Genomic DNA, 27,303 nt, shown 5'->3' on the forward strand with positions numbered 1-27,303 from the left:
ATAAATTTAGTCCCTCAAATTTTATTATTTATTCAGCTCGTTTTGAAATAACTTATTTTGTACCGTGAGATGGTGGATTTTTTTTTCACAGTAAAGATGAAAAAAAAGACATTAAATTAGATAATCTTACCTTTTTTAAGTCACTGTTCTTCCTGAAATTCTAAATATCTCCCTGTTTATTTTAATTTTCTTCACCTAATTACTTTTTTACTTCTTTATTTTCTTTCTCACATCATTAGTAAAATTGTATAAATAATTTTTTATCCTTTTAAATCTAGAATATTTTTCAGCTTAGATGCTCAGAATAATCTATTTAGTCTATACTCAAATGTATTTAAGAAATTTATTTCTTTTAACATATACTTTTCATAAAAAAATAGAGATTTAACTTATTTAAGAGACAAAATTGTATACCAATTATGACACATTATGTAAGTTATAGTTATTAAAATAATGAATATTCGTAAATATATTTTACCAATGTTTAGTAAGTAATTTGAAAAGTTTTTTTTATCTATCTATATTCTGGAAAAATATATTTATAAAATTATGATGTGATGTGATTGATGATGATGTTGGTAGTTGTGGTGATGATGATGACAATAACAATAATGGTGATGATAATAATGATGATGGTGAAGATAATAATGATGAGTCGTCATCATTTTTATCATTGTCTTCGTTATCATCGTTGTTTTCCTTTAGTTTATCACTATAACATTTTCTTTCCATAATCCAAGCATATAATAAAGTGAATGGAACCAAAAAAAGCAAAAAAAATGAGAACTTATTTAGATCAATATTATGTCATTCTATGCTGATATAAATTTTATCACCTATGTAGCAGAATACTTGGTTAACAAAGTAAAACACTACACTATACTAAGATAATTTGAAGTATATATTTTTAGTTAGATAAAATTTCTAATAAATTAAAGATGAACATTAATATTTCTTGAGAAAAATACAAAATAGTAGATAATGAATTAGAGAGTTTGATTTCCTTTCTTAAGTTCTCGTATTTATAATGACATTGGAAGTTTAGTTACAATGAATGAGAGAAAAGAATATGAAATGTCACAACTAGAAACTAGGTACAACATAAATCAAATAATATCTTTTCAATAAAGTATATTTAAGATTGTCTATTCTAATATCCTCCTCAAGTTAGAACATACAAATTGTATGTACCAAGTTTGGAAGAAATAAATTTAATTTGAGATCCTTTCAAGGATTTTGTTAATGCATATGCAAGTTAATCATTGCCTCCAACAAACTTAGTACATATTTCTTTGGGCAATAACTTTTTCCGAATAGAGTCAACTTTTATGTGTTTAGTCCTTTCATAGAACATTGGATTGGAAGCAATGTGGAGAACAAGTTGGTTGTCACAATACATCTTCATTTGATGAACCTCTCAAAAGTTTAATTCTTGAAGGAATTGTTTTACCCATATAAGCTCACAAGTGAAAGATATCACTGATTTATACTTCACTTTAGTTAGGAAAGTACATTTTGTTTCTTACTTTTTCAAGAGATAATATTTTCTCTAATGAAAACACAATATCATGTAGCATCTATCCGTAGGAGAACTCGCCCAATCAACATCACAATATCTATAAATTTAGATATTACCTTTATCTTCATATAAACCTTGTCCTAGAACCTTTTTTAGGAACCATAGAATGCAAATGACAACATTTCAATGATCAAAACAAGGATTTTAAAGGAAATGACTTACAACACCAACTACAAAAGATAAATTTAGTTTAGTAGTGGTAAGGTAGGATGGCTTTCCAATCAGTCTTCTATATCTTTTAGGATCAGAGAACACTTCTCCCTATTTTTCCATTAATTTTTAATTTGGATCCATAGGACAATCCACTAGTTTACAATCAATCATACATGTCTCTTTTAAGATATCTAGAGCATGTTTCCTTTGAGAAATTGTTACACCTTCCTTTGCTTCGACTACTTCAATGCCCAAAACATACTTGATACTTCCAAAATCCTTGGTCTGAAAATGATTGAATAAATTTTCTTTTAATTGAAAGATTTTAGCAGTATCATTCACTATCATGACTATATCATCAATATAAACTATTAAGTACACACATTTTCCAGGGAGCTATGATACTAAAAAATAAAATGATATGCATCACTATGTTTCAGTCCAAATGTTTGAACAATGTAGTTGAACTTTCCAAACCATGCACGTGAAGATTTCTTGAGGCCATAAAGAGAGACATAATTTACAAACCAGACTACACTCCCCAAGAGCAACAAATCCAAGATGTTGCTCCATGTAGACCTCTTCCTCAAGATTGTCATGCAGAAAAACATTCTTAATATCTAATTAATGAAGAGGCTAATGATGAATGACTGCCATGGTAAGAAAAAGTTTGTCATTAGTTATTTTGGTCGCTAGAGAGAAATATCACTATAATGAGCCCATCGACATAAATGTATCCTTCTAGTACCAATCAAGCTTTTAAGGTGAGCAACATTACTACTAGGTTCAACTTTTATAGAATAGTCCCAACGACGACCAACTGTTTACTTTTTGGATGAAAGAAGAACTAACTCACATGTATCATTATGTTTAAAGACATACATTTCAACAATAATGACTTGTCGTCATCTAGGATGATCAAACCCTTGTTTCACATTTTTAAGAATTGTAATAAAAGATACACAGAAGATAAAAGAACAATAGTAAGGAGACAAATAATGATAACTTAGAAAAATGTAAATATGATGAAGGTTGCCTACGTTTGCATATGACAATAGGCCAACTAGAATCTTTATTATTAAGATTCATAGTATGGAATGATGATGGTGAAGGACTTGATGACCTAGGTGAACTGGGTTAATGATAGGAATTTGGATTATTGGAACAAGTTGGAATAATGTTTGGAATTTGATACACAAGTGGCTCATCTAAAGGTATATGCAAAACATGTTGGATAGAGTTAACATCTTTAGAAAAGATGTAAAAAAAAGAAAGGAGTTTTTTTAAAAAAGAAATAACATTTTTAAACATGTAATGTCTTTTAGTGTTATGGGAATAACATCAATATCTTTCTAAAGATGAGAATTGTGACATCCCTACTTTTAAATAACTATTATTTATTTTACCTTTAGCTTAAAATAAAAGTTAACAAATCTTACACTCTAATTCATGATTATATTTTCATTTAAAAAGTATTTAGTATTCTAAATAAAGTTTAAACGTTACAAAATAAATCAAGTAATCTTTAAGAAACATAAATTTTAGGCTTAAAACCTGACAAACATAAATTAACATTAAGTGAGTGGAAATGTAATCTCCATGAATTATAGATTTCAAATATCTTTTCAAGTATCTAATATAAAAGGCAGAGTATCATAATTTTTTCAACGACAACCCCTCGCTTATCACATGTTATATTGAACAGCTGTCACTGTTTTTCTTTCCAATTTCTTGTCTCTTCTCTGAAGCATGTGGCTTTTATCTTTTGCTCCCTCTCTCTATCTACAATACCAACGTATAATATGTGAATCTCTTCATATATCCATAATATTTGACACTAAAAAATATGAAAAATATGAAATAGAAACAACTTTTAACGATTAAAATAATTAATTACTAGAAACTAAAAAAAATAAAAATTTTAAATTAGTTTATATTATTGTTAAATAGTTTTTAAATTATTATCAAATTAACAACCAAAATTTTAAATTAGTTTATATTATTGTTAAATAGTTTTTAAATTGTTATCAAATTAACAATCAAAGTTTTAACGACCAATTATTTAATTTCTAAATTTGGTAGAAAAAACTTTGGTTGCTAATTAGATACAATTTAAAAACTATTTAACAATAATAGAAACTAATTTAGAAACTAATTTGTTTTAGTTTCTAAAATGGTTTATAATTTAGTTACTATTGTAACTAATTATTTTAGTATTTAAAAATTAGTTTCTATTTCATGATTTTCTTGTAGTGTTATTATTTACCTTTCAAATCGATTTAATATAAAATAAGATAATTTTTTAGTTCCTAAATGTCAGTTAAATGTGAATTGAATGTAAAAGATACTTGATATAATTTTAATTGATTTTAATTTTAATTTAAAGATTAAAACAATTTTGTCTCAAGTTTTTATTATAAGTATTTTTCTTATAACACAAACAAATATCTTTTTTTATTTCAGTGTCGGTCAGTCGATAACTAGAAAATACACGAAAAAAGATGTGATTGTAAATGTATGGAGCATAAGCATATAGTGGTCCTTCCATGTCTCATTCGTATTTAGGACTGTTGGCACATGACAATTAATTTATTTGTTTTTTTAAAATAGTAAATATTAATTATTGTTTTTGAAAATATACTTATCATTAATTTTGCTTTTATACATGTTTAAGATATTTTCATATCTAAATATTAAATTTATAACATTTTATTCTTTTTAAACTATGAAAATGGATAACATACCTAACTCGACTCAGTTTAGGGACTATTTATTGATGTAACTGTATTTGTTGAGTTTCTATCTTGTACTGGAATTTTATCTTGATTTGTAGTGTAATGTTTGTTGGATCCTTAGTTGGTAGGTGTAGAAAATTTGTTTTTGAAGTTTTGTATAAGGATTGGTAAACCCTTAAAGTGTTTTATTTTATTTTTTTATTTTTTATTTATAAAATAAAAGACTACTTATTAGAAATATATTTTGTTTAGTAATTAAATTGAAAAATTATTCATTTGTTTACCGCAGTGTAGATATAACATTACTTGTACGGAAATTAAGAAAATGACGAAAATGTACACATATTTTTGTTTTTTTTATTTGTCGTTACACATACATTGCCCTAAATGTAAAGACGTACCTAAAGAAAATAGCAGTTTGAATAGTCAAAAGAGACTAATTTATCCACTTTTTTTTGCAAGAATATTACTTTTTTGTGAGTTTTAACAACAACTTTTACCTAGTTTGAGTTTGAGTTAAGTAATATCTTTAGAGACGTTAAAGTTTTTTCTATTTTTTAGTTTTAGTGCAATTATAATGTTGGATTTAAAACCCAAGAATAGTCCTTTGTTTTGTTTTTAATGTATTAAAATTAAAATTAAAACATTATCCATCTACTCTTATGCAAAAATTTAATCATCATTAGTGTATTAATTAATTATATCAATATTTTTTTCTCTGCACCTTTTAAAGATAGTCCTTAATCATTTTAAATTATTAACTTTTATTTTTTCAAAAAAACACTGTTATGTTCGATATTATTATGAAAATTGTTCGATAAAAAAATTATTATAAAAATTAATAAACCCTAAACTCTAAATCCTAAATCCTAAATTTTAAATTCATAAGTTTTCAATAATAATTTATTACCAATGAAAAAAATATTATTTAAAAAAAAATGAAAAAAATTAAACCAAAACTCATAAAAAAAATCCCAAAAAAATTATACTTAAATAATTGATACTTATATTTGGTTTTTCTTAATAATCCCTCTATATATATAATCAATTAACATAATTTCATAATAATATTTTTAAAATTGTTCATTATAAATACAAAATATAATTATATAAATATTTATATACATACATATAATAATAATTTGTCTTATGTAAACTGACGAGCTAAAATACTATTCAATAAATTAAATGAATCTAATGAAGAGTACTATAAGAAAATCACGAAATAGAAATAAATTTTTAGAGACTAAAATAATTAGTTAAAATAGTAACTAAATTAGAGACATTTTAGAAACTAAAAAAAAAAATAGTTTTTAAATTAGTTTATATTATTGTTAAATAGTTTCGGTATCTAATTAGCAATCAAAGTTTTAACTACCAATTATTTAGTTTCTAAATTTGGTTTCTAATTAGATACAAATTTAAAAACTATTTAACAATAATAAAAACTAATTTAGAAACCATTTTTTTAGTTTCTAAAATGATCTATAATTTAGTTACTATTGCAACTATTTATTTTGATATCTTTTTAGTTGAGTAATGAGTTTTATGTTTTAGTTGAGTAATGGGTTTTATAATTATATGATACCCATCAAAGACAAACAAAATTAATGTTATATATAGTTTTGTAATGTTATTTTACATATACATAGTTAACCCTTTGTTAAATACACGTGATTTAAGAAACTGCTATTATACAGTTTTTAAGTTTTTCAATTTTATAATTTTTTTGAATACGACATCTCCCCAAAAAGTACTTTTTGGCCACAAAACTGATGCAATTCAATGTAGTTTTATTAAATACAGTTTATCTAGTTAGCTTAATCATGAAGGCTATAAAACAAATTAAAAATATTAATCTGATGTTTAACCCATATATTTTTTATTAAAAAGAAAAGAATATAATGATAAGAGGTTTGAACATCGTGAGTTGGTTATATTTGAAAAACTTGTGTTTTACTGCACTCATATTATAAAACAAAAGTTTAATAACATAAATCAAAACTAATACCATCTGATATCATTAACATAGAATCATATTTTTCTAAATATAACAAAGGTTTAGGGATCAATTCCCATATATTTTGATGAAACAACATAGGTTAGTGTTTAAATAGATACTTCTATCTCAAAAAGATTAGTTTCTATAACATCTTGTACAGTACCAAGTATAATAAACCAACAAAGATTACTTGTTTTATCTCTACATGCAAAAACTTCGCTGGTAAGAAGCAGAAGGCAAAGGAAAAAAGTGAAAACAACAAAGAAACCATGGGCCACCCTGCTTCTGCAGCTACTAATTAGCCATCACCAACTGCAACTGTACCATAAATATTCTCCAACACCAAGGAAAGAAGAAAAATACAAAAAACAAGGGATGAAAATTGTTCATAGGCATCCATGAAAAGCAAACAAACAAATTATAAGATAGGAAGAAAATATCCAAAAGGAAAAGAAAAGAGTGAATGAGAAGGTTTGGTGCAAAGCCGATGAGAGTGACCATTTGGTGCATTCTCGAAAGAGTCAAATGTTTCATACCTCCATTCCAAAAACTTGTCACAGAAGATAAATGGTTTTATATATGAAGAAAATATTATCATCCTTAATTATTATCATCATTATTTACTTGCCTTTCTACCCTTATTGCTATGATGACCTCTTACCCTAGCACTTCTTTCAGCCCTCAACAAGAAGATGAGGTTCAGTTCTCTGATGACAAACACTTTGCCCTACATGGGAAGATCTTGCTTCTGGTTTTTATCTCTGTCTTCTTTCTTCTCTTTATCTTCATCCTCATGTTACCCTGGCTGAGGAAACGTAGGGGTTCTCATGATTCAGGAACAGATGAAGATTCCAATATTGAGGCCCAGAACAACCCTTCTACTCCTTCACACAACTGGTTCAGGAGAAGAAGAAAAGAAGATGTCACACAACATGTAACAGAAGAAAATTAATTCTCCTTTCATGTGAGGAATTGTTAGTTTGCTTGAATTCCTTGAGAATATATTATGTAATTTTGGATATATGATTCATCACTTGTTGTTGGGTTATGTTGGTAATTACCAATATTTGTGGTCTTTGTCACTGACATAACACGTTATTATGGTATATAAAAACATGGAGCTAATCATATCAACATCCTTTTGCTGTATTTACTTTTTAAGCCTTGTGATGTAGGAAACCTAGATAGTGTATGTATAGCTGGGTAGTTAACTCGGTTTAGCAGTTATCTGTTCTAGTCTTGTATTATATTCTACTGTTCCTGGAATGCTATTTTATGTTTTGTTGTATTTTCTTCAAGAAATCACTGCTGCAACGTAACCCACTTTATTTACACCTTTGTTACACTGTTTAAGGGAGAAGAAAAAAACAAAAGTGATATTTGAAGAAGATGCGTGTTGTTTTTGTTTTAGCTAAGAAAAATCTAGATATATTTTAACAAAATATTCTTTTTCTTTACCAATTTCTTTTTTTTAAATAAAAAAGTGTAAAAAATTGGAAATAAGCTCTATTTTTTACAAAATGTGCATCTCATCTTTTTCTTTTTTTTTTACAAAACTTGGTGTCACAACTACCATTCCAACAAAATGTCACAAACTTATTATGGACACAAATTTCAAAAGATCTTTTGAAATTAGATTAAATTAAAATTTGATTAAAATAAAGACAGTGAAAATTTAATGAAACCATAAATCAGATATTTAAAAAATAATATTTATTTTATATACTTTTTAAACTTGATATGATCCGTTCTTATATATAAGCTATGGCTCATAATATATATAATATTAAGTTATTAAAAATGGAAGGAATTTCTTTTAAATAATTTTGAGGTTTGAATCTTTTGAATAAATAATGTGGTATTCGGAGAAAATAAATATTATTTTATAAACTAAAAAATTATTAGTATTTAAATTAATTTTTATTATTAATAGAAATTTACACTAGTATAAAAAAAATAGTCGTGTAAAGACTATTTTTAATCACGGTTCTAGAACTGTCGTTATAAAATCACATTAACGACACATGTTAAAAACTGTCGTTATTCTACTAAATAACAATAATTTTTTTTAAAAATATACTTATAACGACGATTCTCCACTAGAATCGTCGTTATAAATGCTTTTTAAAGACAATTTTAGTTGAGAACCGTCGTTATAAGTGTATTTTAAAAAAAAAATATTATTATATATACTCTAATCTGCATAAAATATCAAATGTCTAGAACAATAATGTATAAAATATCATAATTAAAATATGAAAGTCTACAAAAAGTTTTATAAATATATGAAATTTTTTTACGTCATTCTAAAATGTTATACATGGTTACTTTAATATGCATTCAAGTGAGTTTCTTTGCATTTTCACTTGCAGTTCTCCCCCCACTCAACATGTTATATCCAGAATAAGTTCTAAAATAATAAAATTTCATGTTAGAACATACATATAACATTATATTAATGTAACGTATGAGTAATAAATTTGTGAATGTAATATAATCATAATTGTTTGATAAATCTCTAATTTATACTAGCAAATATCATGCACAATTTCGGAATTTTTTGACAAGTGTAAGTATGAGAACTAAAACCTCAAAATACTTGAAAAATACCTAAATAATACTTAAAAATAAAAAATAATAGTAAACAATGGATTTTTGGAATTTTTGGTGGACGTCAATCCCCTTCGAAAATTGGTCATGTGATTTGTTACCTCATTTCGAACAACTTTCATTTTTTACGCGTCTCCATTCGACTTTTCTATCAAAAGTTATGGTCATTTAATGTTTTTTCGCACTAATTTTTGGCAACTCCAAATCTATCACTTTTCTCCTCAATGTCAAGATTCCTCCATCAAATATACATTAAATGAAACCCTAAACCCTAAAAAATCAACACATACATTCAAATATTTATTAAAAAATTTAAAATCATAAACCCTAAAAATACTAACCTCTTATAGTCTGTGGTGGCAGCGTGTGATTGAGGTGCTGACATGGTGTGTGGGCGTGCAGAGGTGAAAGGTTAGCACGCACGAAGACGAAGGCAGTTGTTTGCTTGCGTGCATTGCTGAAGGTCGGACATCCCCAAACTCATAATCAACACATCGCATTAAATTTATTAAAAAAAGTAAAAAGTATTAAAATCCTAACTTGCCGGAAAAAATCGCGTGAATGAGTGGTGGTAAGATGGAGTAGAACTAGCGGTGCGACAACAGTGTTTTCCTTCGATGGTAGCGCGCAGTTGCATGAGGGAGGCTTGTGAGCGTAAGGGGCGGGATTGACGAAGAAGCGCTAGTGCGGTGTGGTGCAATCGGACGTGTGATAAAGGTGAAGGTAAAGGTGGGAGTGAGAGTGAGGAAGGTGAAGGGAGTGAGAGGAAGAAGATGAAGTGAGTGGAGAGAGTGAGAGTGAGAGTGAAGGTGAAGGGAGCCCGTGCGGAAAATGGTGCTTCAAGAGTCATTTATAACGATGGTTCAACAAGGAACCGTCGTTAAAAACACTTAAACACATATATAGCGATGGTTCAGGCGAGAACCATCATTATAAACACCAAAATTTTGCGAAAAACTATAAAAATATCACCGCCTCTTTTATAACAGTTGTTCTTTACGAACCTTCTTTATACAGAGTCGTAAAAATCATATTTTGTACTAGTGCTATAAACTAATTTTTAAATTGATATTTATCATTCATTACCAATAATTTAGTTACTAATTGCTTTATATTCATTTTGATATATAATTAGTTTAAAATTATTTTTTTTAACATACATTCTAATATAAGTCTGAAACACAGAATATATTTAAGCATTTATAATACATTTGTATATATTTAATGAGTTTATAAAAAAAAAATTCAAAATACTAAAATTAAAGTAAGTATTTAACTTACATTACTTAAATTTTTTTATCGAAACATTATTTTCCTATTAGTTTGCACATTGATACAAAGCACATTATTTATTTAAATAACTTATATATAATATATAGTTAAGGATGGAATACGTTAAATATTCTATAAGAATTTACTATATAACTTACATAATAACTTATTAATTTAGTTAAATAAATGGTAAGACTTGGAAATTTTAAAATTTTACTTAACAAAAATCATATCTTAAATCTTATATTTTATATTTATTATAGTTATTATTATTATTAATTTTTCTTCATCACCACTTTGGATACTTCTCTCTTATTATAATGTGCAACTTTTTCCAGAAAAATTGTATAGAAACTGTCATAGAGTTAAAGTGATTTCAAAACACAAAGTATTTAAGTGTGTGCATCCTAATTTAGAGTTGTCTCGTATTTATTGGGATCATAATCATAAAAAATGCAACAGATAATATTATGAAACACAGATAGTTTTTGTCTTATTACTTTGATTCTTACCTCAGCCTGTTGTATCGTGTGCGAATAAGCACGTTGAAGGTAAGATGATGAATGAGTGCAACAGTGTATTTGAGATCAGAAACAATAGTTACCAGAAAGTGACGAAAAAGTGGAGACAATGAACCTCGTGGCTACTGTGTATGGAAAAGGACTTGACTCATTTAATTTGAAGCAGTTAAATCACTTCAAATTAAGGACTTTACTTTCTCAATTCATAATTTTCTTAATTTTCAAAAGGAGCTAAATCTCAAATGTATGAACTATAGAGTAATGGAATGGGAAGTAGCTTTAGTCTATTATCTGTGTCTCAAAGTGCTCCATTTGCATGATTATAGCAGTGTAGGGGAACAATAGTAAAAGAAGTAAGAATAATTTTAGTTTTGAGACATGAAGATTTGATCATGAATTCATTGTTCATTTTGACTTTATTTGGTAGAAGTAATAAATGTGAGTGGATTTATTGAGATGAATTAGAGAAAGGAAGAAGTGATAAATCCCATGGATAGAAATGCAGATAAACTAATTTAAAATTCACTTTAAAAATAACCTTTCTTTTCAATGGTAGAAAGCAATTGTTAGTATAAAAGATCAGTTTTTACTGTGCATCATAGAATCTATTGTAGACACATTTTATCAATTTATTGGATTTAAAATTAATAGTGATATAACACAATCTCATTTTAATATACATTTACATCTCGCCAAAATTCATTCACATTATTATATTATTATAATATAGTTGTTTTAGTTCTTCAAAGTATTATTTAACAAAAAAGATAGTTGTAATAAGGCAACGATGGAAGTGGGGTGAGTCCAACAGCACATATATGTGCTAGTGATGTGACTGGTCTGGTGGGGATGCAGGTCCTTCCATTGGAGTTATTAAGCTCTAGAGATGAAGTACAGTTGGATATGTTTCATAGTTGAGGTGGTTGGAATGAGGTTCGGTGTGATCTCTGGCTAGGTAGGGGCCTAGTATATGGGTTATAGAGATTTTGGACATAGGAGTGTGTTTTGTGCAAGTTTTCTTGCTGTTGGCAGAGGAAGAGATGTTAAGTAAACATTTCACATTTTCCAATAAGGAAACATTAAAAGAGTTATTATGTAATGGTTATAACCAGACATGTTCAAAAAATACTCAGCTGAATTGTGAACCAGAAAAAAGCATTCATCCATAAAAAGAACACAAGGCAGAAAATTGCCCTCTATGCATTATAGCATTGATTGTGAACATACACTACAAGTATCAGTCTGTTTTTCTGTCCCAAAAACAGACAACTTTTCTAACTGATGGGAAGATATAGAGAATTGATATCTAGTGCCTCGTGTGTTTTACTACAATATGCTTCATATCAGAAAATAACAGTGCCCAGCAATATGGAGGTGAGGGGAACCGTGAGGTTGTCATCAAGCTCTGTGCTGATCGGAAGGGACTCCACAAATGCTGTGCCAATAGACACTAGCAGAAAACTTAAAACCAATTTCCAGCTTCCCTCAATATATCCAAATGAGGAAAAATACCACATATACCTGCCAAACACTAACTGTTAAATAGGATCGTGGATCAAATAGGTTATCACTTTTAAGAGCAAAATAAAATAAAAACAACAGAAGCCCACTGAAAGTTACCCTATAGAAGCTAAGAATCCAGCAGATGCCATTGCAATTGAACCCGCATAGGACTTGTCTTTGTTGTAAGGTATCTTTTCACCACCAAATCTTCTTCCAACAATATCAGCCATGCCTGAAACAACATTAAGAATAAAAAATCAGATACACTCCTTGTTAGGAGTAACACAATGAGGTTTCTCTACTCCTGATAGGGATGGAGAGGTGATTCTTTCTTTCTTTCCTAATTTAATACTTTTAAAAGAACACCTGGTGGTAACATTACCATCTCCTGCACACAGATTACATATTGCAGCAATGGAGATAGGGGAAGTTCTCCAGTATATTATGGATGCCAAAGTAATAGTCGTAGCATAATACAGAGGTCCTTTAAGAAGTTCCCTGGTGCAAAAGAAGAACTGAGAACCAATCAAGAAGAAATGAAATGATATGTGATGAATTACCAATCAATGGAATTTCAAATAAATTGTTTACTTTTATTCTCAGGAAGGACATCCACAACCCAAATATATTTGGCATGGCTTATAATTTATACCATTACTCAAATCTTGATTTTTATATACCATAGTAAACAGTCAAATATATCTGTTTTGTTTGGTTTAGATTGATCAGCATCAGCTTAACCATTTGACAATATAACATATACTTTTATAGACAGAATTAAATGTAGAATGAGCCATGTTTTAATTGTTTCACAGATTCAAATATTTCTCATTGGGACTCAAGAGAACAATATTGCAACCTGTGATCTCCAAATCTACTCATTGATTTCACTGTGGCCTCATCTTTCACTAGTCCAAGTCCAGTAACAATCATCCGAATTATATTCACTCCCGGAATTAGAGCAGCAAAGAACGCAGCCATATTCCCAGTACTGTAATGAGTTAAGAAAGGTCATTCAAGAAGGGAAATTGCAACAGAGCTTTGAACAGGCTCCATAATTCATACACTATAGAATTACCTGAATAGTGGCCAGCAGAGCATGAACATCAGCCCAATGCTTATATGTACAAGTTTCCTATTTAATTTCTAAACATTAAAAATAGTTCATGAGAATTCTGCTAAAGCAAACAAGATACATTAGAAGCACAGCAACTCAACATCTATTTTTAAATCACAAACAACATTCAAAATACTCATGAGACTCTTCAAAAGACAGCATAGCACAATGAAAATGAACCAAAATACTGCACAACTCACTGCTTCTAGATGCATAAGACATCAATCTTAAAGAGAAAAAAGCAAGATAGCAATAAAGCATTTCTCTTAAAAAATTACCATGGTCGAAGGGGATAGCAACACCCTTTGGAACAGTAAATCGTATACAGTTGATCTATTAGTCCCTATACTAGAGAAACAATAAGTCCTTGGCCTATTTTTCTGTGGGTCAACAAAGGATTAATCAACATGGTTAACAAAAGCATAGGCTGAGAGCACTCAAGTAACAGACGAAAAGATTTATACTGGTGCTTCCTTAGTGTAGGCACCAACATGATATGATGACATGTGTCAAAATTGGAGACAAAAATGATGCCTAAGGAGAGTAGCCATTCCAACATACAATAATAATTTAAACTTTTCCCGGTTCTAATATTCTTTGTGATCTCTACATTTCTTCTGCTTCAATATAAAAAAAAAATCCCACTTTTCATCAACTTCATAATGGCACCCATTAACTAAAAAAGTAAACTTAATTTTTCCCGATTCAAAAACATGGAAAACACTCCACTAAAGCATTGCAAAAACAGTCATTTCACACGTCAACACTAAATTAGCCAAAAATTCCAAAGCCCAGCATCATTTTCTTCAACTTAACCCTACCCCAGAAGCAAAAACACAATCTTCCGACCCACCTGGTCGAATATGCCTCGTTTTGCAGTTTCTTGCCACAATCTGAGTAGGGACAAGGCGACAGTGGCGGAAATGGCAGTGGCGTAGATGTCAGAGACAAGAGGATCGTGGTGCAGCATGGTGGATCGTGGAGGGGAAGTGAGAGCGAAGAAGGAGGAGGAGGAGGTGAAGAGGGAAGTGGGTTTGAGTTTGAAAAGAAAAGGGGAAGATGGAGAAAAGAAAGTGAGTCTCGTGGTAGGTGCGTGGAGAGGAGGTACAGAAAAATAAGTAACTCGGTCAACCATGTGGAGTGTGGTGCTCCTAAACATGACGCAACCGGAAAACATCATGCGGGTGTGGCGAGATGGATTTCTTGTCAAACACAAAGGAACTTTGATTTTACCAGCCTTTTAGATCCCATTTTCAGGCTTCATTTCAACTCTGCTACTTCAACAAACTCATTACGGCTACCAATTAAGTAAATATTAGTTACCTAAATTTATTGCAATTTTTTGACAATGGTGAAATAACTTTGTTAGTTTCAAAAGTTTGAATATTGCCATTCAATTGTCCAAACAAATTACATTAGATGTCATGAAATAAGTTATTGGTTCACCAATAAAAACACACTAAAACCAACAAATTTGTTATTGTCCAAATTGACTCAGTCAACATTGATTAGGGATATTTATTCATGCACCCCACATTTTTCAAAATAAATATCATAATTATCTTTTTGGGTGATTATGGAATAGGAGTTTTCTAAACAAAATATGTTTTTGAGAGTTTGTAAGTAAGCAAGGTGTGTTTTCTAAATAGGAAATTCAGAAGGTAAAAAACCATTTCAGAATATATTTTTTAACATATTTTTTTTAATTTTTAAAATGATAAATCTAAAATTCATAAAATATGTTCTAGAAAGTATGTTCTAGAATATTCTAAAAATATAATTTAAAAATCATTTTTAAAAGGACTAAAATTATTTTTTTCGAAAATGATAAGGTGCAAGAAGCCATTTGTTGGGAGTGTAGGGAGAAACACTCATTGATTAGTCATAGTTAGAGTGCATCGAGAATTCTAATTTATTTTTTTATAATTTTTACTTTTTAAATACATATTAAAAACACATCTAATTATGTGTTTTTTTTAAATTAACTAATTAAATTATTATTTTATATATTAAATTATTTCATTATAATTAATAATTAGAAATTAACAGTAAATATTAATTATTTAAATTACAATGTTTTAATATCCTTCAAATAACACGATACAAAAAAGTAATCTTTCAAAATATCTTTATTTTAACTTTTAGTTAAAAAATATCAATTTATCTTCTTAAATTAGTGGTAAGCCAACCCCACTTTATTATACCTAAACAAGACATATATATATATATATATATATATATATATATATATATTAAAAAAAGTAATCTTTCAAAATATCTTGAAAACAGGTTAAAAATATCATATTAAGAAAATGTATATTATTAAGGATTTAAATTTAGAGTTTTTTATTTTTATTTTCTAAGTTCACTTAGACATAAAAAATATTATATTTCTGATGTTTATTTTAAAAATTTATTTTCTAATGAAAAGTTGTATTCAAATAAAATTTAATTTATTGAATAAAATTGTTAATATCATTTTACTTATAATACGTATGTATCGATCGCTTATAATAGACAGTAAATAAGTTTTAATTGAAGACCTTAGATTTAAATATGATAAAATAGTGTGAGTCTAATTTGCATAAATAATAATTCATGATTTTTGGTTCTGACACTTGAATATTTTTCATTACATTTTGTTCCCTATATAACATGTCAGACTCTCTTTCACCAAAAAAGGAAGTTCCTTTTCCACTAAGAATTGTTTCCGTTCAACCTTTCTCTCTAAAGAGGAAGTCACGCATTCAACATGTTAGTTTTTTTATCATAGTTATATTTATTTAATATTATAAAGTATATTTTGAATACTTAATACAACTTATAGATTACATATTTTATTTTATCTTAACCTAAAATTTCAAATTTAAGTTAATTATACTTAAATTAATTGCAATTATTTTTTTAGATATAAAATTTTATTATATATTTAACATACTTTTTTTTATACGAGATTATGAAATGATATATCGATGGTATTAGAAATTAAAGATAAATAATAATTATGTAATATTTATATTATATTTATAAATATTATATATAAATTTTTTTACATGATTAATTCTTATTATTAATTTATTATTATTATAAAATAAACGTGATTAATTATATAATATAATAAAAATAATAAAATATAAAATATTATTATTATTAAAATAATAGTAAGGTGTTAATACTAATAAAAAAAAGTAAAAAAATAATAAATTTATAAAACACTACAAGAAAACAAGGATCTAACATGGGCCAAGAACGGACAGTTATACGTTGGATTATACGTTGGATTTTCGTTGGCGTCGGCAAACTCGAATCCAAATCCTCCCAGTGACAAAAAAGTTTTAACCAGACAAGTTCTTTTGTCATATTATGATTTTTATTATACTTATTATTATTATTAATATTATTAATGTGGGGCATGTGGAAATTTTCTTAAATATGTAACTTAAATATAATTTAATAAAAATTATATTAAAACTTTCAAAAATTCAATTTATTTTATTTTAAATTTATACAACAAATAAATAAATCTAATGTATAAACAACTGTATATAATTTATAAAAAAAATTCTTTAATTTATACAACAAAAAGTTATTTTAAAATATATAACAAATAATAATCTATATTGTTTAATTTATGTATGAAAATATATAAGTAAAATAAATTTAAAATAAATAATTTTTAAAATAATAAAATATTTTATATAACATTTAAATAATTTAAGTACATCTTTTCTTTTACTCAATTAATTTTAATTCAAACACTTAATTAATTTAATAAATTTAATTTAACTAATTTATATTAAAAATTGATAAATTAAATAATTTATTATAATATTAAAGAAATAATTTTAAAATAAATACAATAAAGAATTAAATATTAAAATATTTGTTATACATTAAATAAATTTAAATAAATAATTTTAAAATCCTAAAATATAAACATGCATGGGCCGTGGCGGACGCATATGTGTGGGTCGCGGCCGACGCAAACTGGACTTTTAAAAAAAAAAATTAAATCCATAAGTGCATCCGTTTTGCGTCGAATGTCATTGTTGCGTTGGTTTTTCGCCATTTTAGCCGACGCTAGTAGCGTCCGTAAATGGCCCACGCAAAAATTTGGAAGCTAATTGTTTATTTTCTTGTAGTGAAATAATAATAATAATAATAAGATAATTATAAACATAAAATAACATAAATAATAAAAAATAATAATAAAATTAAAAATAGTAATAATAATATCTTTTAATAATAATAACAATAAAATTATACTTTATTATTTAATTAAAATTAATTTATAATATCATTTTATAATATTTTTTAAATTTATTATATCAATCAAATCACTCTAAAACTTTCTTAAATTTTCATAAATTTTCTAATCACTTCTTATTTTATTTTTCTTAATTCAAACAATATCATTCTGCTCTCACTTCTCACTCTCACAAATTAAAAAATAATGACTATAAAATGCTGATAAAATATGTACTTATACTAATTTTAGTTAACATATTTTTTTTATTATTATTACAATAATAATAAGAATTTAAATTTTATTTTAAACTAACAATAAAAAGTTGTTTATTAATGAATTGTAATATAAAATACATTTCAATTTTTATTGCATCAAATAATTTCATTAATATATTTAATCATTATTTTTATTTATTAAATAATTTTAATTATGTATATTTGGTAATAAATAATTATATAAAATTATACTATTTTTTAAAGTCATAATGCATAATTTGTTTACTTAAAATTTTGTATACTTTTACTTTAATTTTTTACATAAAATAATTACTAAAATATTATTAATTAACACAAATTTTCCATACTTGGTTGTGAATGCAGAATCAACAAGAAAAAAATTGTAAACAAGATAGAAAAACTAACAAGAAAATCATAAACAAATATCAACAATTACAAATTGGAGGAAAAAATTATTCACAACAACCACAAGATGTGTTGATGTTTAAAATTTTCTAAGATACACATAAAATCCCAATAAGATACATGAATAACATTCAAAATATAGTGAAGTTGAGACAATTTGGTGTTTAATGAGGGTGAGACGATTCTACATTCAAAATTATGAGATGATTTTGTGTTTTAATGATAACTATGTGATTAAGAACAATGAGTTGCAAGGGAGACGATTTTGAGAATGTGATTTTGGACTTTTAGGAACTAAGTATTTTTCTTTAATAAGTTTTGAGAAAGGGGATATGTGAATTAAGATAAGTTTTGAGAAAGGAAAAATGTGAATTGGGACGGGAAATAATGAAATATTAATTAACACAAGGTACTAAAAATTATATATTTATTAAATGATAATTATAAATGTAGTATTTAACGTAAGAAAAAGTGACAGTTTAATAAATTTTTTATTATATGGAGGATTGTAACATTTGGGTAAAATTACGGTTATTCACGTATTTTTAAGTATTAATTATAAATATTTATTTCAAACTATTGTGGCAGTTTCTATAAGTCCTATATTAAAAAGTTGTGGTTATTAACATTTCTTAATGTTAATTATTAAATTTATTTTGAACTTCAAACTTTAAATTTATCTTATTTTTATAAGTTTGATCTTTTTATTTAGTTCACCTATGAGATTAATGAAAGTAAAATTTGGAGAAAGATGGTTTTTACCATATGAGGATTCCTAAAATGAGAGAGCATTAGAAAATAAAACATGGAATAATAAGAATTGAGAAGATATAAAAAAATATTAATATCCTTAATAAAAATTCTTTTAATGATTCATTGAAGGTAGAGGAATAAATTCCTACATGATAAAATTTTAAGACATGAGAAAATTAGGTTGGTATATAATACAGTTCACTATTACTTTAATTCAAAATTACAAAAGCGGCCAAATTTTTTTTTTCAGAAATAAAATGCATACAAGAGTGTCCTCTAAGGTTTAGAGTATTATTGTGAATTTTATTTAAAATGGATAAACATTATGAATTTTGGATTATTAGAAATATTAAAAATTTAATGCGTATATGAAATATTAATTATACTTGGTTATGACTGACTTTTATTTTTAGAAGATTACTATAGAATACATATACTTAACAGATGTCTGTCACAACACATTAAAGAATAGTGTGTCTAGTCGTTCATTTGATTATCACAATTTTTATGGAATTATTAAAAGAATGGACAAAAGATGGTGAATATATGATTTGAGATGGATGGGTCAAATATTCAAATCTTTTACTTATAAAAATTCTTCAAATGTCATCCCATCATATAATTATGAACAAATAATTAAATATTTTTTATATATCAATCACAAATTTATCAATCAAATTTGAATTGTATACTAATTTCAATACTATCTTTATTTAAAGTGAAGAAAGATGAAGTAAAAATTAAATATAAATAATATAGCACATTACAATATAATTTTTATTTTCAATTAATAAAAAATTATTTATCAACTAAAGAAAAAAATTTGAAATCTAAAACAATTGGGACCCTAATGCTTCATAGTCTTGGGTGGTTGTTAGAAAATTACTTAAGCATGTTTTATTTACGTTTCTCCTATTATTGACATGTTAGAAATGGGTTAGGATAGAGTAAACTACCACAAGGAGAGAAAGTTAAAGTTTTTTACTTTTTTTCATTTGTTTTTTTTCCTTTTTTTAGAATATATATATATATAAATATATATATATATAATAAAAATCTTTAATTGTGATAAACTCTTTTTGCATGCACTTTTATTATGAATTACTTAAGGAGGTTTTATTTACGTTTCATCATTGACCTGTTAAAAACGGATCAGGATAGTGTAACCTACCACAAGGAGAGAAGAAAGATAGAGTAAAAAATAAATATAAATAATATAGCACATTAAAATATAATTTTTATTTAATAATTTGAATTAATAAAAAATTATTTATCAACTAAATAAAAAAATTTGAAATCTTACACAATTGAAACCCTAATGCTTCATCGTCTTGGGTGGTTGTTAGCAAATTACTTAAGCATGTTTTATTTACGTTTCTCCTATTATTGACATGTTAGAAATGGATTAGGATAGAGTAAACTACCAAAAGGAGAGAAAGTTAAAGTTTTTTACATATTTTCATTTGTTTTTTTTTCCTTTTTTTAGAATATATATATATATATATATATATATTAAAAACCTTTAATTGTGATAGAATCTTTTTGCATGCACTTTTATTATGAATTACTTAAGGATGTTTTATTTACGTTTCATCATTGACCTGTTAAAAACAGATTAGGATAGTGTAACCTACCACAAGGAGAGAAAAAAGATAGAGTAAAAAATAAATATAAATAATATAACACATTACAATATAATTTTTATTTAATAATTTACATTAATAAAATTTATTTATCAACTAAATAAAAAAAATTGAAATCTTACACAATTGGGACCCTAATGCTTCATAGTCTTGGGTGGTGGTTAGCAAATTACTTAAGCATGTTTTATTTACGTTTCTCCTATTATTGACATGTTAGAAATGGATTAGGATAGACTAAACTACGAAAAGGAGAGAAAGTTAAAGTTTTTTTACTTATTTTCATTTTTTTCTTTTTCCTTTTTTTAGAATATATATATATATATATATTAAAAATGTTTAATTGTGATAAACTCTTTTTAAATGCACTTTTATTATGAATTACTTAATGATGTTTTATTTACGTTTCATCATTGACCTGTTAAACACCGGTTAGGATAGTGTAACCTACCCCAAGGAGAGAAGAAAAATAGAGTAAAAAATAAATATAAATAATATAGCACTTTATAATGTAATTTTTATTTAATAATTTAAATTAATACAAAATTATTTATCATCTAAATAAAAAAACTTGAAATCTTACACAATTGGGACCCTAAAGCTTCATAGTCTTGGGTGGTTGTAAGCAAATTACTTAAGCATGTTTTATTTACGTTTCTCCTATTATTGACATGTTAGAAATGGGTTAGGATAGAGTAAACTACCACAAGGAGAGAAAGTTAAAGTTTTTTACTTATTTTCATTTGTTTTTTTTCCTATTTTAGAATATATATATATATATATATATATATATTAAAAATCTTTAATTGTGATAAACTCTTTTTGCATGCACTTTTATTATGAATTACTTAAGGATGTTTTATTTATGTTTAATCATTGACCTGTTAAAAACGGATTACGATAGTGTAACCTACCACAAGGAGAGAAAAAAGATAGAGTAAAAAAAATATATATATATAATATAACACATTAAAATATAATTTTTATTTAATAATTTAAATTAATAAAAAATTGTTTATCAACTAAATAAAAAAAATTGAAATCTTACACAATTGGGACCCTAATGCTTCAAAGTGTTTTGTGGTGGTTAGCAAATTACTTAAGCATGTTTTATTTACTTTTCTCCCATTATTGACATGTTAGAAATGGGTAAGGAGAGAAAGTTAAAGTTTTTTACTTATTTTTATTTGTTTTTTTTTTCCTTTTTTTAGAATATATATATATATATATATTAAAAATCTTTAATTGTGATAAACTCCTTTTGCATTCACTTTTATTATGAATTATTTAAGGATGTTTTATTTACTTTTCATCATTGACCTGTTAAAAACAGATTAAGATAGTGTAACCTACCACAAGGAGAGAAGAAAGATAGAGTAAAATATAAATATAAATAATATAGCACATTACAATATAGTTTTTATTTAATAATTAAATTAATAAAAAATTATTTATCAACTAAATAAAAAAAATTGAAATCATACACAATTAGGACTCTAATGCTTCATAGTCTTGGGTGGTGGTTAGTAAATTACTTAACCATGTTTTTTTTATGTTTCTCCTATTATTGACATGTTAGAAATGGGTTAGGATAGAGTCAACTACCACAATGAAACAAAGTTAAAGCTTTTTATTTATTTTCATTTGTTTTTTTTCCTTTTTTTAGAATATATATATATATATATATATGAAAAATCTTTAATTGTGATAAACTCTTTTTGCATTCACTTTTATTATGAATTACTTAAAGGATGTTTTATTTACGTTTCATCATTAACCTGTTAAAAACATATTAGGATAGTGTAACCTACCACAAGGAGAGAAGAAAGATAGAGTAAAAAATAAATATAAATAATATAACACATAACAATATAATTTTTATTTAATAATTTAAATTAATAAAAATTATTTATCAACTAAATAAAAAAAATTGAAATCTTACACAATTGAAACCCTAATGCCTCATAGTCTTGGGTGGTGGTTAACAAATTACTTAAGCATGTTTTATTTACGTTTCTCCTATTATTGACATGTTAGAAATGGGTTAGGACAGAGTAAACTACCACAGGGAGAGAAAGTTAAAGTTTTTTACTTATTTTCATTTGTTTTTTTTTTCATTTTTTTAGAATATATATATATATATATTAAAAATCTTTAATTGTGATAAACTCTTTTTGCATGCACTTTTATTATGAATTACTTAAGGATGTTTTATTTACGTTTCATCATTGACCTATTAAAAACAGATTAGGATAGTGTAACCTACCACAAGGAGAGAAGAAAGATAGAGTAAAAAATAAATATAAATAATATAACACATAACAATATAATTTTTATTTAATAATTTAAATTAATAAAAATTATTTATAAACTAAATAAAAAAAATTGAAATCTTACACAATTGGGACCCTAATGCTTCAAAGTCTTGGGTGGTGGTTAACAAATTACATAAGCATGTTTTATTTACGTTTCTCTTATTATTGACATGTTAGAAATTGGTTAGGACAGAGTAAACTACCACAAGGACAGAAAGTTAATGTTTTTTACTTATTTTCATTTGTTCTTTTTCTTTTTTTTGAATATATAAATATATATATATATATATTAAAAATCTTTAATTGTGATAAACTCTTTTTGCATTCACTTTTATTATGAACTACTTAAGGATGTTTTATTTAAGTTTCATCATTGACCTGTTAAAAACGGATTAGGATAGTGTAACCTACCACAAGGAGAGAAGAAAAATAGAGTAAAAGATAAATATAAATAATATAGTACATAACAATATAATTTTTATTTAATAATTTAAATAATAAAAATTATTTATCAACTAAATAAAAAAAATTGAAATCTTACACAATTGGGATCCTAATGCTTCATAGTTTTGGGTGGTGGTTAACAAATTACTTAAGCATGTTTTATTTACGTTTCTCCTATTATTGACATGTTAGAAATGGGTTGGGACAGAGTAAACAACCACAATGAGAGAAAGTTAAAGTTTTTTACTTATTTTCATTTGTTTTTTTTCCTTTTTTTAGAATATATATATATATATATATATATATATATATATTAAAAATCTTTAATTGTGATAAACTCTTTTTGCATTCACTTTTATTATGAATTACTTAAGGTTGTTTTATTTACGTTTCACCATTGACATGTTTAAAACATATTAGGATAATGTAACCTACCACAAGGAGAGAAGAAAGATAGAGTAAAAAATAAATATAAATAATATAGCACATAACAATATAATTTTTATTTAATAATTTAAATTAATAAAAATTATTTATCAACTAAATAAAAAAAAAATTGAAATCTTACACAATTGGAACCCTAATGCTTCAAAGTCTTGGGTGGTGGTTAACAAATTACTTAAGCATGTTTTATTTACGTTTCTCCGATTATTGACATGTTAGAAATGGGTTAGGACAGAGTAAACTACCACAAGTAGAGAAAGTTAAAGTTTTTTACTTATTTTCATTTGTTTTTTTTTTAGAATATATATATATATATATATATATATATATTAAAAATCTTTAATTGTGATAAACTCTTTTTGCATTCACTTTTATTATGAATTACTTAAGGATGTTTTATTTACGTTTCATCATTGACCTGTTAAAAACAGATTAGGATAGTGTAACCTACAACAAGGAGAGAAGAAAAATAGAGTAAAAAATAAATATAAATAATATAGCACATAACAATATAATTTTTATTTAATAATTTAAATAATAAAAATTATTTATCAACTAAATAAAAAAAATTGAAATCTTACACAATTGGGACCCTAATGCTTCATAGTCTTGGGTGGTGGTTAACAAATTACTTAAGCATGTTTTATTTACGTTTCTCCTATTATTGACATGTTAGAAATGGGTTGGGACAGAGTAAACAACCACAAGGAGAGAAAGTTAAAGTTTTTTACTTATTTTCATTTGTTTTTTTTTCCTTTTTTTAGAATATATATATATATTAAAAATCTTTAATTGTGATAAAATCTTTTTGCATTCACTTTTATTATGAATTACTTAAGGTTGTTTTATTTACATTTCACCATTGACCTGTTAAAAACAGATTAGGATAGTGTAACTTACCACAAGGAGAGAAGAAAGATAGAGTAAAAAATAAATATAAATAATATAGCACATAGCAATATAATTTTTATTTAATAATTTAAATTAATAAAAATTATTTATCAACTAAATAAAAAAAATTAAAATCTTACACAATTGGGACCCTAATGCTTCATAGTCTTGGGTGGTGGTTAACAAATTAGTTAAGCATGTTTTATTTACGTGTCTCCTATTATTGACATGTTAGAAATGGGTTAGGACAGAGTAAACTACCACAAGGAGACAAAGTTAAAGTTTTTTACTTATTTTCATTTGTTTTTTTTCCTTTTTTTAGAATATATATATATATATATATATATATATATATATATATATATATTAAAAATCTTTAATTGTGATAAACTCTTTTTGCATTCACTTTTATTATGAATTACTTAAGGATGTTTTATTTACGTTTCATCATTGACCTGTTAAAAACATATTAGGATGGTGTAACCTATCACAAGGATAAAAGAAAGATAGAGTAAAAAATAAATATAAATAATATAGCACATTACAATATAATTTTTATTTAATAATTTAAATTAATAAATATTATTTATCAACTAAATAAAAAAAATTGAAATCTTACGCAATTGGCACTCTAATGATTCATAGTCTTGGGTGGTGGTTAGCAAATTACTTAAGCATGTTTTATTTACGTTTCTCCTATTATTAACATGTTAGAAACGAGTTAGGATAGAATAAACTACCACAAGGAAAGTTAAAGATTTTTACTTATTTTCATTTGTTTTTTTCCTTTTTTTAGAATATATCTATATATATATATTAAAAATATTTAATTGTAATAAACTCTCTTTGCATGCACTTTTATTATGAATTATTTAAGGATGTTTTTCTTACGTTTCAGCATTGACCTGTTAAAAACAGATTAGGATAGTGTAACCTACCACAAGGAGAGAAGAAAGATAGAGTAAAAAATAAATATAAATAATATAGCATATTACAATATAATTTTTATTTAATAATTTAAATTAATAAAAATTATTTATCAACTAAATAAAAAAAATTGAAATATTACATAATTGGGACTCTAATGCTTCATAGTCTTGGGTGGTGGTTAGGAAATTACTTAAGCATGTTTTATTTACGTTTCTCCAATTATTGACATGTTAGAAATGGATTAGGATAGAGCAAACTACCAAAAGGAGAGAAAGTTAAAGTTTTTTACTTATTTTCATTTGTTTTTTTTCCTTTTTTTAGAATATATATAGATATATATATTAAAAACCTTCAATTCTGTTAAACTCTTTTTGCATGCAATTTTATTATGAATTACTTAAGGATGTTTTATTTACGTTTCATCATTGATCTGTTAAAAACAGATTAGGATAGTGTAACCTACCACAAGGAGAGAAGAAAGATAGAGTAAAAAATAAATATAAATAATATACCACCTTACAATATAATTTTTATTTAATAATTTAAATTAATAAAAATTATTTATCAACTAAAAAAAAAAATTAAAATCTTACACAATTGGGACCCTAATGCTTCATAGTCTTGGGTGGTTGTTATCAAATTACTTAGGCATATTTTATTTAAATTTCTCCTATTATTGGCATGTTAGAAATGGGTTAGGACAAAGTAAACTACCACAAGGAGAGAAAATTAAAGTTTTTTACATATTTTCATTTGTTTTTTTTCCTTTTTTTAGAATATATATATATATATATATATATTAAAAATATTTAATTGTGATAAACTCTTTTTGCATTCACTTTTATTATGAATTACTTAAGGATGTTTTATTTACGTTTCAACATTGACCTGTTAAAAACAGATTAGGATAGTATAACCTACCACAAGGAGAGAAGAAAGATAGAGTAAATAATAAATATAAATAATATAGCACATTACAATATAATTTTTATTTAATAATTTAAAATAATAAATATTATTTATCAACTAAATAAAAAAAATTGAAATCTTACACAATTGGGACTCTAATGCTTCATAGTCTTGGGTGGTGGTTAGCAAATTACTCAAGCATGTTTTATTTACGTTCTCCTATTATTGACATGTTAGAAATGGATTAGGATAGAGAAAACTACCCAAAGGAGAGAAAGTTAAAGTTTTTTACTTATTTTCATTTGTTTTTTTTCCTTTTTTTAGAATATATATATATATATATATATATATATATATATATTAAAAACCTTTAATTCTGATAAACTCTTTTTGCATGCAATTTTATTATGAATTACTTAAGGATGTTTTATTTACGTTTCATCATTGACCTGTTAAAAATAGATTAGGATAGTGTAACCTACCACAAGGAGAGAAGAAAGAAAGCGTAAAAAATAAATATAAATAATATATTACATTACAATATAATTTTTATTTAATAATTTAAATTAATAAAAAATTATTTATCACCTAAATA

At 25.6% G+C, this 27,303-nt stretch overlaps 1 protein-coding gene across 2 annotated transcripts; it reads right to left on the reverse strand.

Annotated features, from left to right (window-relative positions):
• Positions 1 to 12,038: 12,038 nt before the first annotated feature.
• On the reverse strand, positions 12,039 to 14,775 carry FOLK (Phosphatidate cytidylyltransferase family protein). Of its 2 annotated transcripts, none has more exons than XM_068639203.2 (6): positions 14,346 to 14,775; positions 13,454 to 13,521; positions 13,235 to 13,366; positions 12,758 to 12,873; positions 12,493 to 12,607; positions 12,039 to 12,393 (listed from the first exon to the last, which is right to left on the reverse strand). In XM_068639203.2, exons 1-6 carry the CDS (start codon positions 14,670 to 14,672, stop codon positions 12,216 to 12,218), a joined length of 936 nt encoding a protein of 311 aa, XP_068495304.2. In that variant the 5' UTR covers positions 14,673 to 14,775; the 3' UTR covers positions 12,039 to 12,215. The 2 variants fall into 2 exon arrangements, with proteins under 2 accessions (XP_068495304.2, XP_090159802.1); XM_090303676.1 differs by lacking the exon at positions 14,346 to 14,775 and adding an exon at positions 13,771 to 13,921.
• Positions 14,776 to 27,303: the final 12,528 nt, after the last annotated feature.

This window comes from Phaseolus vulgaris, chromosome 6 (genome assembly GCF_051622355.1).
Source record: "Phaseolus vulgaris cultivar YP4 chromosome 6, ASM5162235v1, whole genome shotgun sequence".
NCBI lineage: Eukaryota > Viridiplantae > Streptophyta > Magnoliopsida > Fabales > Fabaceae > Phaseolus > Phaseolus vulgaris.